Raw genomic sequence first — 13887 nt, forward strand, 5'->3', positions numbered from 1 at the left:
TAATGTAGGCCTACAGCTGCTTTGTGTTGATTTAGTACTGAACTCTTATAAGTAACGGAATATGGAGTGGAACTTTTCAAAACTACTCCTGGTGTTTATGTCTGTGCGCATAAATTAAGAAGATTAAAGTTGTTTGTTGCAAAAACTAGATTAATTTAGAGTGGAAAACACATTTGATATAAATACAACCCAATAGATAAAAGCCAGATAAGATAAGAGTATAGTGTTTTATGCTGAACGTTTTTTTGTTTTTTTTATCCCAATTTTGCACCACAAATTCCAAGAGAAAGAGTGGACTGCTGTTGCTCGCATCATGGCCTTTGGATGGCAGAAATTTCAGTTCTTTCCAGTCCAACTTCCCCCTCCATTCCTTACAGAGGCTCTAGCTCTCTCCTGTTCAGACAATCTACTAGAGGCTTTCTTCAACTATATCAGCGCAACTGAGAAGAATGTGCTAACTGAGGCAATTAGCAACTTCAAAGGGGCAGATATGGATGAACTCCTCAGCATACTCAGCAGTCACAACTGCTGTGTACTCCCAACTGAAGAAAATCTGCCAAGTCTGGTGGAGGAAATAGCCCACAAAGAGATGGTACAAGAACCAGCATTTATCATAAAGTGTTTGAAGCCAATTCTCAGATCTATTGGACAATCCATGAGTTGGGAAGGACTGAAGAACATTCTGGATGATCTCAAACCCAAGGCAAGAAACATTACCAAAACCATTTGGCCTAAAACGGCTTTGTTTGCTTAGACAGCAAATGAAAACTGTGCGTGCACACACACACACACACACACACACACACACACACACATTCAGAAGTTTAGCAGCGTCATCTTTTATATAATCCTCAAGTTCTACATGTGGAGGGCAGATGCATCGTTGTAGTAAAAGAAGGTAGAATTTTTCTTTTAAATGTATGATCTCTTTAAAATTCAAATATGACAGCTGAAGGCACTGTGGAAAAAAAGTCACACTTGAGTTAATATTTCAATAAAGACAATTTATTTACAAAAAGTAAAAATGTGACACTGTATTCTTGGAAAAGTTGTATGTAAAAACTGGCCAACTGTTTGTGGTTGATGTTTTTCCATTGTTGTTAAAATTAAACCTAAGCATATTTCATAAATTACAGTGTTTGTAATGCTATACAGATCTTCAAACCTGGAAGAGTTTATATTGCCAGTACTGTTCTATGTTGTCAGTGTCAAATTCAAAGTGCTATATATACATTTTTCTAACCACAGTTAAAGGACCAGTCTTACCTCTTTTTTTTTAAAGATTTATTTTTGGGCTTTTTGTGCCTTTAATGGAGTGATAGGACAGTGAATAGAGTTGTAAACCAGGGAGAGAGAGTGGGGAACGACATGCAGGAGGGAGGCCACGGGCTGGATCCGAACCTGGGCTGCCTGCTTGAGATGACAGCCTCAATACATGGGCCGCATGCCCTAACCATTGCACCAACAGCGCCCCACGAGTCTTACCTCTATCTAAAGTTATACAAATAAGCTGGTGACCACTGCTGTCAACTGCAAAAACTCAAAATCTTACCAAGAATATTTGTCTTATTTCTAGTCAAAACAAATCTCATTACACTTAAAATAAGACACATCACCTAAAAAGTCATTTGATTTCCACATGTTTTGCTTGTTTCAAGCAAATTTTCACTTGAAATAAGAAGAAACTCCATGGAGTTAGTTTTTTTTGCTTGTAATAAGAAAAAACACTGACTCCATGGACAAATTGTTCTACTTATTTAAAGTGAAAATTTGCTTGAAACAATAATCATGTGTTTTATTTATGACACATTGAAATGAAGAAAAGATTGATCATGCCAAGCCATAAAGTCATCCACAACTGCCTCATAACCCTGCTCTCCCCCATCACGAAGGCTGACAATCAAAGTAACATCAACACATTTCCCAATGTGTCTGTTTTTGATAGACTGATTGATTGATCTTTATTGTCATTGTAAATTTATACAACGAAACTCTGTAGAAGCAATCCAGCTGCAGCATATAAAATATGAAATATGTACACATACAACAGCACACACACACAAATGCTGCAACACTCATTAGTGTACATAATGTACAGAAGGGCTGACAGACAACAAGCTGGTGGAAGAAAAGATCAGGATAGAAAGAACACCATTTACTGTCACGCACTGCCACCTATTGGTAAAAAGTCCATTATCCAACCATTCAGGCTAGGATCAAGTTCAAGGTCCCATATGTAGGATATTTCCTGAATTAAATCATAAAAATGACCTAACTATATCATCAGACATCAAGGAAACATGCTATGCTTCTTTGTCAATAGAAATTTTACCTCAGAGAGGACATGATTAATAATCAAAGCAACAAAACATTTACTAACATAATAAATTAAGCTCATGAATAATTTAACTACAGTGGATCCATACTTTAGCTGATTAACACATTGAATAAAAAAAGTCCACTTAATGTTTAATAAGATAGTTACATGATTGAATGAGGTGAATAGGAGACGCTCCCTCACAAGCCGAGGTATTCTCCTGACTTTTCTTTTTCAATTGAGCAGCCAAAGGTTGGATGGCATAATGGATTATTTTAGTTTAGTTTTTTAGTTTTCATGTAAATTGGCTGAATAAATTCATGTCATGGATATTTAGTAATGGGTAGATGGTGAATACTTCTTCATTACATGTTCCAGAGTAGCTAATTATAATTTAACAGATAATGTAACTACACAAATTGTTGCATAGTTAATGGGGAATTAACTACTAGTTAGCCATTAGTTAATGGGTAGATAGTAACTTCTCATGCAATTCTATGGAGTAAATGGACTAAATGGTAAATTTAGCTTATTGTGGTATGGTAAATTTAGACTTGAGCTCAGATGTATTTAAATTTCCAAATTTCCAAGTACCTAGCTCAATGAGCTGTTTGAGTTAATGTGAATCTTCACACGCCTGTTTTTATTAGAGCTATTTGACTTCAAACTGATTGCAATACGGTTTGCTCTCCTTTTTTTATTCACAATTCTCTGTTTTAAAAGATGGATCAAAGTTGTACTTGCTTTGTCTGTATAGTCTGCTTTAGGAAAAAGAAATCATTTGATAGAAACACACAAGAAGCAGAAAAACTTCAGTTTTACCAACAAGAGCTGCATTTTTCCTGAATTGTTAAAATTCCTTCATGAAATTAACAGCTATCTCTTCTTTTGTGGGCATATGTAGGACAATAGAACATCAACCATATTCTTAATGATGGGACGTTTTGGATGAATGTTGTGTGGCAAGTGGTGAGCAAGAACCATATCCCATGCATCCACCAGTTGGACATTAAGTCCATTGAACATGGCTCTAAGCACCTTGTCCACCTGAAACGAGAACCAGTCACCGTTGCTTATCACATTACCAACATGCATAGCTTGGAGGGTCCCAGTTCTGATGACCACCAGTGTGCCAGGAGCCCTATTCAACAGACGTACCACTGCCCTGCGGATGCTCTGAAGCCATCTGATGTGAAGTTCAATTGGAAAAGTGCTGAAATGGGCCCAGATTCCTAAAACTACAACTGTGTTGGTACCACCAACCAGCGTATCAAGTTCTTTGGAAACGTAACACTCCTTACTGGTTGGTATGATTGAAATCCGAAGAGGAAGACCATGGATGCGGTACGTTACCATGATTTTGTTTGCATTTTCCCATATCATGTAAGGCCCTGCTGGCTTCGGACTGTTCAGGTTTACTGCCTTAGCCTCTGCAAGTGTGACAGAAGGAACAGATTAAGTTGCAATATTAATGAACCAAATTTTGCCTACAATAACTGTGGAACAGATACCTGGAAGCGAAGCGTCGAGGTACTCAAACCACTGCCTGATGGTTGAGTCTCCATACATGTGGACCACCTTGCCTTTCAAACACTGGCTGATTGCAGAGTCGTTGTTGAATTGGTTAACGTTAAAGCCACCTAGTGATCGCCACACACCCTGGTAGTAATACCCAGAGAGTCCAGACTTCCCACTGTCTTGATTGACTGCAGGTTGCCCTGAGAAGAATTGAAAAAAGGTTGTACGTACTCTTTCACAAGTCACTTTAACTGTCAAGGTCTCAAGCTCATTCAGTTTTGATTTTTATTGGTGAGAGTAGGAAAGATCATGCTTACCTTTCCTTCGTGGCAACACAGTGACACTGGCAGGTCCTGAAGCCGGAATGAAGACTTTCAGGTTGACATTCCTGTATAAAAATTCACATTATATATTGTACTTTACACACACTAATATAATCACTGTCAAAACATGATTTACCAAAAGGTAAAGATTTAATTGCATTAAGTTACTCTGCCTCCATATTTGGGCTTTATATATAAATACCTTTAGATTTACTCATAAATGTCCGTTGTTATTAACTAGACATATTTAAACCAGGAGATACATAGTAAGCTCTAATATTTGTATGTATTCATCAAGTGAAAAAAGTATTTTTTTAAGCTTCATCACCTTTGAAAGAGCTTCAACTTTTCGGTCTTGAGTACATTATTATATCCTGTTTTCATGTGGTTAAACCTGGCATCACAGCTCAGATTCTTTGGCTTGTAGCAGAACCACGGGTCACCTGTATGGAGGTCAGTGTAGTTGCACTGTGGCTGGCTGGTTTGGCGTAGGCAAACATTACAGATGGTAGATTCAGAGATTGAGCCTGAGCGGAAGACGCTTTGGAAGCGAACCCTATCAGAATGATCTCTGTTTAGCCTACGTAGAACTGTGACAGCCTCACTTGAGTGGACAAGGGTCTCTTAAACATAAGAGAGATTGGTTTATATGGTAAACTCTCTAGCTGGCCAGTAGAACTTGTTTTCTTCTCTCTGTTATATCAGCTGAAGACAGACAGAAAATGTTGGGAGGAGAAAGTGGGGGGTGACATTCAGCAAAAGGCCAAGAGTGGATTCTAATCCCAGGCCACTGCAACAAGTACTCTGTAAATTGGCTCGTAACATAATATCCGGACCCTTAGTTTTGCAACTATCTAACCCAACAATTCTGACACCATCTCTGGCCCATAGGCAATTTTAGAGTGGCTAAAGTGTTCTGTAGAGCATCAGACCATTAAAAAGTGTAAACATAAAGTGTTATGAGTGTTGTGACCAGCCGTGTGTTGGACAGACTCAGGCCTGTGGCCCAGGTGTAAAGTGTAGGGGGGAGTCAGACTCAATTCCCTCATTGGAGTAGAACTGGGGGATAACAGCAGGGAATCAAAGACTGTAGTCTCCAATTGCTCCTTGTCTCTCAAGTGCTGGCCTTCCTCCGCAGACAGGTCTGTATCACTTTCCCTGCTTCCACAGCATGTTTTTAAGAGTCTTGGTGCGTAGTCGGCAACTAGTTGGTCGAGCACAGAGAGTTTTCTTTCCTTGTATTTTCTTCGGACCAGGAGCGCTGCAGACTTCCACAATGTCTTCGTTTTAACTTTGAATGTTGTTGCTTGTTAGCAAAAGTAATCAGGGGGAATGGTTTAGAGTTCATGAATTAAACTACCTACAGAACAATACCATTGCAATAGGTAATTCTTTTGGCATTACTTGTTGTACATTAACATTTAAGGATATAGCCTTGAACTTTACCTCAACCTGTGCGCTTCCTTCCCAGAGTAAAGAGAATACAGCAGAGTAGGAGCCATTAAGGAGATCCACCACTCGTCCAGCCACACCTGCTTCAAGTGCCCTGTTGTGCAACCGGGCAACAATTGCATCTCCTCCAGACTTCTTGGGGTTACCTTGGAAGTTGTACATTTGTATAATAACTTCCAGCTGGTCTCCTACATGCCAATCTCCTCCACCCCTCCTTGGGAGAATGGTAAAGGTGCTGTGGGCGGCATCACTTGTCTGATTCAATGAAAAAAGAACTGGCAGAGGAGGAGTCTCAGGCCAAGCAATGGAGTCCAATATGAGACGTTCCTCTTTAGCATCTGCAGAAGACAGTGGCTTGAAGGTGCAGAAGTTGTCAGGCATGTAAGGCGCCAACACAGGACCGGTGGAAGGAGCGGCGGTCACTTTCTTGAGGAAGATGATAGAGTTTTCTTCAAAATTAATCTGGCAAGGGGTCGAAAAAGAAGGATGGTTACAACGATGTATCAAACAAATGGACTAAATTTAACTAAAAGAGGATGGAAGATTTTTCAAATATATTGCCATGATCTCGACACAAGAAAAAAAGTTACAGGATTGCAAGGGATTTAATATGTGGATGTCAGTGGACAAGAAAACATCCACCACATCTTGACTTAACAAAGACAAGCCACTCTGCAATGCTCTTTTCATACCTAGAAATGTTACTCGCCTGTTTCCTGTTAACCTTATTAACTGTAAGATGTTCCATCAGCTGTTATTTAAAGCATTTTACAACTTTTATACTTTTTACTTTTATACTTAAATTTATTTTTAAATGGAAAATGACTTCCCCTCCTGCTCAATCTTTTCTGTGGTAAATTGATGCACCGTGCTCCGGCATCTGGCAAAAATAGAAGCCTTGTGTAACTGCTACGGATTGCTCCGGACTGGCCGAGCTGAGACAGTGGAAGCTGGTGGAATTTGGCCGTCAGACACACTCTGGCTCTGCATTGAAAAATGTTTTTGTTACTCCCTTACAGGCCTTAGCTTTCATAGACGTCCCATTAGGGGACATTCAAATGGTTAAATGGACCAGAGTCACACCAAATATGTGGACGAAAGTAAAAGCATCTTTTGGTTTGCAATCTCGGGACTAACTTACATTGAATTTATAAAGGGTTTTACTAAGCTACAGCAACTCCACAGGGATAGAAGTCTAAAATTTGAACAGTTAAATAGGAATTCACACTTCCTAACACTGATTTCTTTATATATTTACAGTTCAGGACATTTTCCACTAAGCATAAAGAATGGAATAAAGTCTTGGAGCCCCTTGAATTGAGGAGTTTCTGTTTATAGCACAAACAGGAAATGGGGGGTAAGAAAATTACAAGTCACTTTTATCATGTATTTTCAGGTATGACTTTGAAAATTGCAATGCAGATAAAAGGAAGATGGGAAACTGAAATTAATGTAGACATACCAGAGGGGAAAATGTTAGAAATATGAACTGAAGCACATCTTGTAGCCAATTGTAATACATGGAGGGAATTGAAGTGGAAGATAATGAGATACTTACGGACACCAGTATTAGTGGTTAAAATGGTCTCAGCATACTGTGATACATGTTGGATAAATAGTGGTAGACAAATCAGCACCCATACCCATATTTTGGACATTAAAAACATTTTGGGAGGAGGTTTCTGAGGCTCTGGAAACAATATTTCATCTAAAGATCGAATGAGGAAATACTGGGCCTAAAACCGATAGGTTGATGGTAGAGCTATTAAATACCTTTTAGAAATAGTGATAACAGCAGTTCTCAACTGTATCACAATTAAATGGTTAAAACCTGACCCTCCAACATATAGTACATGAGGAAGGGTAATACAATCACTGGGGTGTGTTTGTAATTATTTAGTTTATGATTTACTTTAGTATAGTTTGTGGGTTTTATTACTGGTAATGGCACACTGTAAATAATTATGGTAATGAGAATAGTTACATTATGGTATACAAGTAATTAAAAATTTTAATATTATATATTATGGTATAATTCATACAAATTAAATTGAGTTAAAAGGGGTAGATTAAATCATTCTAACTTCTCTTTTTCGGGCATCAAAAACAAATTAACTATGATTTCTCTTTCTTATGTTGTGAATTCACTTTATTTTTTTACATATTTTTAATTACAGCTATTTTATTATTTTGTTTTTCATTTTTTACATGTTCCAAATAAATCAATCAAATCAAAATCAAATCAACAAGGCAGCTCATATTGACTGTACCAATAATTATCCTTTTCACACATACTGGTCACTACAATGGACAGCTATTCAAAAGCTGTTTTCCACTCCAGTGGACTTTAGCAAGTCAGCCCATACACTGTCATCCATTGGCCAGCTGTTGTAAGTGTGCCAAAATGTAGATGGTCCATATAACTTGCAGGTGATGTTTTTTTCTTAACATAAAGTAAAAACTAAGGAGCAATGTTATTGTGAAAAGATCCAAATATTGATTTTAGTTCTGGAGAAAATCATGATTGATCGGCTGTCCACTAGTTGGACATCGTGCATTGCCAGCTACATTTCAATGACAATACTGAGACTTTGCTCATCATGAAAATAACTGATGTTGTGATGGTTTTGGTTACTCTTCATAAATTTATTTTCTCCCATTAAATGCTGTTCAGGCAGCCTTCAGGCAAAAACTGAGCAGGTAGTTTGAGCTCATTAAGCATGTTTTTTCCTTTTTTAAACAGGAACACTCAAAAACTCAAACACTTTATATTATTATATTCAAAACTTAAATTTAAATGGATCTCTCCACCCCAGTTGACATGTGAAAATTGGAAATGTGATTTTGAAAGGGGAAGAATTATTATCGTTGTTTATGCACTACAAGATAAATAAATAAACATTTTTTGCATTATAGAGTTGCGTGATGTCCACTCTAGTGGACACTCCTGTAACTTCAGAATTACTATTATTAACAAAATGATTAACCTGAATGTTATATTATCATCTGTCCCACCTTTGACAAGGCGAATAGCTGGTTAGCATTTTGGGGGTGCAGCAGGTGGGAATCATTTTCAAGTAGGGCCCATGCTAGTGCCCTCACCCCCCAGCCCCTGTAGTGTTTATTTGCAACAAAAAGATTAATGTTATCTGAGAGTACATCGAAAGAGACTGTTGTAAATAGTCTCCTGTAATCAGACTCAAAACATACAAATTCCGCCTTTAAAGTTTTACCAATAATCCCAGTTCTCACCTGCAGCAGGTTCATGTTTCTTAGTGTAAAGAACAACACGTGCATAAGGAGAAGGATGACACAGGTCTTCAGAAGTTTCATGTTGACATGGTTACTTATAAAACCTTTTAGCCACATGGTGAGTCCTCCTCTGGTACTGGATTAAAACAACAAAAAGGGGAAACAGACTCTGTGTTAAGTTTATCAAATGAATTCTTCTGGAAGTCACTTAACTCAGTCATAAAAACCTCTGAATATTTATAGTGTCATCATGTCTCACTACCAACATCAAACTAATCTAGTCAATCGAGAATGTGATAATTATATGTTACCAAACAGGGAGTTTACAACAAAACAACTTTTTGGTGCTAGAGGTTTGACAGGAACATAAATGGTCAAATTCTCACAATCAGGTGTGCCAAGGTTACATGGTCTTGTGAAATGTAGTGAAGTCACTTGAGGACAAAATGTTGACTTAAGATAGGGTTAGTTTACCTGCAGGCACGCAGTAATGGAGGTACGAAGGAAACATGTACATTTAGCCTAATCAATCAATCAATCAATCATTTTTTATTCCTCTAACCTCAACTCATAACAAGTGTTATCTCGACACACTTTACAAAAAGCAGGTAAAAGAGCTTAATACCTAACTAAAGATTGTTTTTAAGTAGACATTTTAACTGGTACTATTTTGTTACTTTATACTTTAACACATTTACATTTCAGATTCTAATTCTATTCCATTTATTCCTCAATGTTTTTTCTTCAGTTTCACTTGTTACTTTGTAGATTAAAAAATCAATGATTCTAAAAATCATGATGTATAATTTTAGACAACATTAAATTAAGCTCATCAACTCTGTGTCTCACAGCTTCAGCATATATGATACCATGTCTGCAGTAATTGAATTGAAACTGTTCAAATAGCTCATGCTTACCGAATGACGACACTTATTTTTGGGCATTTAAATATATTTTGATGGCACTGTACTACCTCTAAATGGAGGACTATTTTTAACTAGATTAATCAAACTGAACATGTGCTTTTTAACTGATGGGATCATAGATTGATAAAGTATGATATATGACATGGGGTTTTATATCAGAGCTTGAACTCAAAGAGTGAAGAGTATTTCCTATCCCTAAAGTATCCAGTAACAAAACAAGTAAATGTGATACAGGGGTTCAATTAAAAACAAAAATCAGAAGCAAGAATCTTAAAGCATGCAGCATAAAAGAGGCACAGAAAACGTTAAAAAAAATACCTTCAAAGTAGACACTAATGGAAACATGTTGTTTTCTCAGCGTCTATAAAATGAAACATAAGTTTCACCCAAACAAAATAAAGAATATTACAGCTTACCTCAGAAGAGATTAATTTGGAGTGAACACAGTGGTGAAATCTCTGTGATGTGACGGCAATCCAAATTAAAAAAAGTAAACCTTTTACTCAGAAAACAAGACAACCTGTCATAACAAGAAGCGTCAAAAAGTGATAAAGAAGCTTCATAAAGTCATCAAGATTAGAAGTTCTATTATCAAGATGAATGATGCCCTTCATAAGAATGTTGCCTCCCTACATTTAACAGTTGGTTGCAATAATATAAACGGCAGCTGAACAACAACTGACCAGATAAGAAACCAGTTTGACAGTGACTAAAGTATGGGACTGAAGCATAAACTTTGGTTAAACTTTGGAAAAACTTTGCATCTCCATTGAGCACTGAAATACGTCAACGTGGCGGAGACACCCATATGGAAAAGAAATAAAAATGTTTTACTAAATGTTTATATCTTTTATCTGAAACTTAATACACGCATGACAGGGATGGTGTCACGGCTCTGGCTGTGATCCTGTTCTATTTCGTATAGGCTTCGCCCTCTAAGGCTATCGGTATTGGGTTTATCCCTCGCGCACCTGCGCAGCACTGAAAGAGTTGTAGTCCACGCCCACCCATGAGGTGGGCCCCACGCACGGTCCACCTCCCCGGTATATAACCGGCTGAGACCGTGTGATCTGTTCCCTCTTTTCTTCAGCGCTCAAGTGGGCACTGTCGTGAGTTTGGAATTAACAAGTTGCATAAGCACAAGATGTCGACAATTCGTGTTTGTCCCGAATGTCGTACTGGGTACATCATGCCCACTGACCACCATACTCTCTGTGAGTCCTGCCTCGGGCTGGAACACGCCAGCCTGGCTCTGACGTCTCGGGCAACGTGCAGCTTCTGCTCGTGCCTTCCCCGTGCTGAGCGACAGCGGAGAGCGGACGCCTTCACTGTGGCCGCGGAGCCAGTGTGGCAGGTGGGGGAGTATTCGATGAAGGGGGCAATGGATATGCTGGATTCTGGAGTGGAGTTTGAGGATTCCGCGTTCTCCATTCAGGGATCCATGGTGGGCTCTCCCATCCCTCCCCTCTCCCAGTCGGGAGGGCTGGAGGATGGCACTGACGCCGACACCGCAGCTGATCACCCAGGCTCCCCTGGGGTTCAGGCCGTGGCTGACACCCACCTGTTGCCGCTGGTGGGAGGTCTTCTCCGGGAGCTGCCCGGGATCATACGGTCGGCTGCAGCCCGTAGGGGTCTCATGGTGCCGGTGGCCCGGGAGTCCGCTCGTCTAGATGAGATGGCGGGGGAGTTTCCCCTCCTCCGGGAGATCAGACAGGATCCAGTGTGGCCACAGTTCCCGGCTCTGATTCCTTGTCAGGAGGGGGCTGCCGCGGATCTGAAGTCACTGAGAGCTCCGGTGACCACCTATGCGTCCATATAACGAAGGTGGAGGGCTTCACGGACCGGGGGTTTCCTCTGGTACCTCCGTTGGAAGCCAAATTGACGGCGTCCTGTCCCCCCGTCAGACCGGGACCGGCTGATGATCCGGCTGACTGATAAGTCACATCAGTGTGCCTATCAGGCGTCGGCGGCGGCGAACAACATGTCCTTGCTGGCGCATTCGTTGTCAAAGTTGGCGGTCCAGTCGACCACCAGCGCGGCTCTGTCTCTCTACGCCACGATTGCAGTGACCTTTGCCCGCATCGCGACGTGGCAGACACAGGTGCATCGGCACCTCTGGCTGCAGCAGTCGGCCATCCCCGAGGCTGCCAGGAGGGAGCTCGTAGAGGCACCCGTCAGCCGGGAGGGGTTGTTCGGGCCCACCTTCGGTGCCATGGCTGACGGCCTACGGGTGGCAGCAGAGGAGGCGGAGACACTCCGTCGTCATGCGGGTTGGACCAGACCAGCAGCGAGCTGGCGGTCCGGTGCTGACCAGAAGCAGGATCATCGGCAGGGCAAGCCGCGTGCTGCTGGAGCCGCTTCACAGCCGGGTTCGGCCCAGCATGCGCAGCCTCCTCGGGGGCCACCTCCTCCATCGCAGGCAGCTGCGACATCAAGGGGTGGGAAACGCCCCGCCACTTCCCCTGCAGGCCGTCCAGCGAAGCAAAACTGGCGGCGCTGACAGGGGGTGGGGGGTGTTTGTGGTGTGTGTTTGAATGATAGATTTAAAAATAAATCATGTCAACACGATTACACAGGTTCTCTTCCTGATTTTGGTCAGTGTTGTTCCCTTGCACCTCCCACCATCTGTGTCCAGTCCGCTCCCTTTTTATCTAAAAAGACGGCTGGGACGTATGAGCAGTCGGCTCCTGTGTCTGCACACGGCAGCCGTCTGACACCTCCTCACTCATCTCTTCACCGAGGTGTGCTCTCTGTTGGGGATGCGGTATGCCAGGATGATTCACACAGCGTTTCCCCCCAGCCCTTTCGAGTCAGGCCCCCCTTGGGCTGCATGGGAGCTTCCTCCTCAGGCAGCGGCGGTCGGGGCTCTGGCTTGGCTGACAGCCATGACAGCAGAGACACACCTGCAAAATGTGCGCCCGCTCTCAGAGCATTACTCCGAGTGGCGGCGCATATGTTCCCTGGACAGCTGGATGGACAAACTGCTATACAGGGGTTACTCCCTGCAGTTCGCTTCTCCCCTGCCACAGTTCAACGGTGTGGTGGAGACAGTCCTGTCCTCCGCGGACGGCTGCCTGGCTCTTCGGTCAGAGCTTCAGGAGCTCCTGGCGAAGGGTGCCATCTCTAGGGTAGAGAGAGGAGAGGAAGTCCGGGGTTTTTACTCCCGTTACTTCCTGATCCCGAAGAAGACAGGAGGGGTAAGGCCCATCCTCGATCTGTCTCTCTTCAACAAAGCAATTATGGTCAGACCATTTCATATGCTGATGATAAAACGGGTGCTAGAATGTGTTCACCAGGACGACTGGTTCACTTCTATAGACCTGAGGGATGCTTATTTCCATGTTCCCATAATCCCGAAACACAGGCAGTACCTGCGTTTCGCCTTCGAGGGAAGGGCGTATCAGTACAACCGACTCCCGTTCGGTTATTCCCTGGCCCGCGCACTTTCTCCAAGTGTGTGGAAACGGCTCTCGCTCCGCTTCACCGGGCGGAGATTAGAGTCTTATTTTATCTGGACGACCTGCTGTTGCTGGCTCGCTCCAGGGAGGAGGCCGCGCGCCAGACGGTGGCGCTCGTGTCACATCTGTCAAGCCTGGGTTTCACAGTGAACTGGAAAAAGAGCTCCCCTGTCCCGGCGTCTTATGCAGTAAAATGGGCTGCTTTTCAAGGCCACGAAGGGTTTGGTGACAGGTCGCTGTTTTGCCACCAGCTGGTAAAGCGGTTTTTGAAGGGGGTGCGGAGGCTCAGGCCAGTGGTACGCAGCCTGGCCCCACAGTGGGATTTAGCGCTGGTTTTACGTGCTCTGGTTCTGGCTCCGTTTGAGCCCTTAGACCAGATTCCCCTTCAAATGCTGTCAGCCAAAACAGCCTTGCTTTTGGCTCTGACTTCAGCAAAACGGGTCAGTGATTTGTCTGCCCTGTCGGTGGCTCCCTCCTGCCTCAGGATCTGTGGAGACGGCAGTTCAGCTGTTTTATGGCCTAATCCAGCTTTTATGCTCAAATTTATCACCAGTTCGTTCAAGTCGCGGGTGATCACGCTGCAGGGGTTTTTTCCTCCTCCCTACACTTCTGAGGAGGAGGCCACGTCTCACCTTCTGTGC

General features: G+C 42.3%; 1 protein-coding gene and 1 long non-coding RNA gene across 2 annotated transcripts; both read right to left on the bottom strand.

Annotated features, from left to right (window-relative positions):
- Window positions 1–1624: 1624 nt before the first annotated feature.
- LOC136177672 (NXPE family member 3-like) lies at window positions 1625–4774 on the bottom strand. Its single transcript, XM_065951590.1, has 4 exons — window positions 4487–4774; window positions 4153–4223; window positions 3829–4035; window positions 1625–3747 (listed from the first exon to the last, which is right to left on the bottom strand). The coding sequence occupies exons 1-4, from the start codon at window positions 4540–4542 to the stop codon at window positions 3194–3196; spliced, it is 888 nt and encodes a 295-aa protein (XP_065807662.1). The 5' UTR covers window positions 4543–4774; the 3' UTR covers window positions 1625–3193.
- Window positions 4775–4792: 18 nt separating this feature from the next.
- On the bottom strand, window positions 4793–10333 carry LOC136177673 (uncharacterized). Its single transcript, XR_010665181.1, has 3 exons — window positions 10205–10333; window positions 8863–8998; window positions 4793–6072 (listed from the first exon to the last, which is right to left on the bottom strand). It is a non-coding gene; the product is annotated as an uncharacterized lncRNA (long non-coding RNA).
- Between the last annotated feature and the right edge of the window lie 3554 nt (window positions 10334–13887).

The sequence above is a fragment of the Labrus bergylta genome, chromosome 23, assembly GCF_963930695.1.
Source record: "Labrus bergylta chromosome 23, fLabBer1.1, whole genome shotgun sequence".
NCBI classification, from domain to species: domain Eukaryota; kingdom Metazoa; phylum Chordata; class Actinopteri; order Labriformes; family Labridae; genus Labrus; species Labrus bergylta.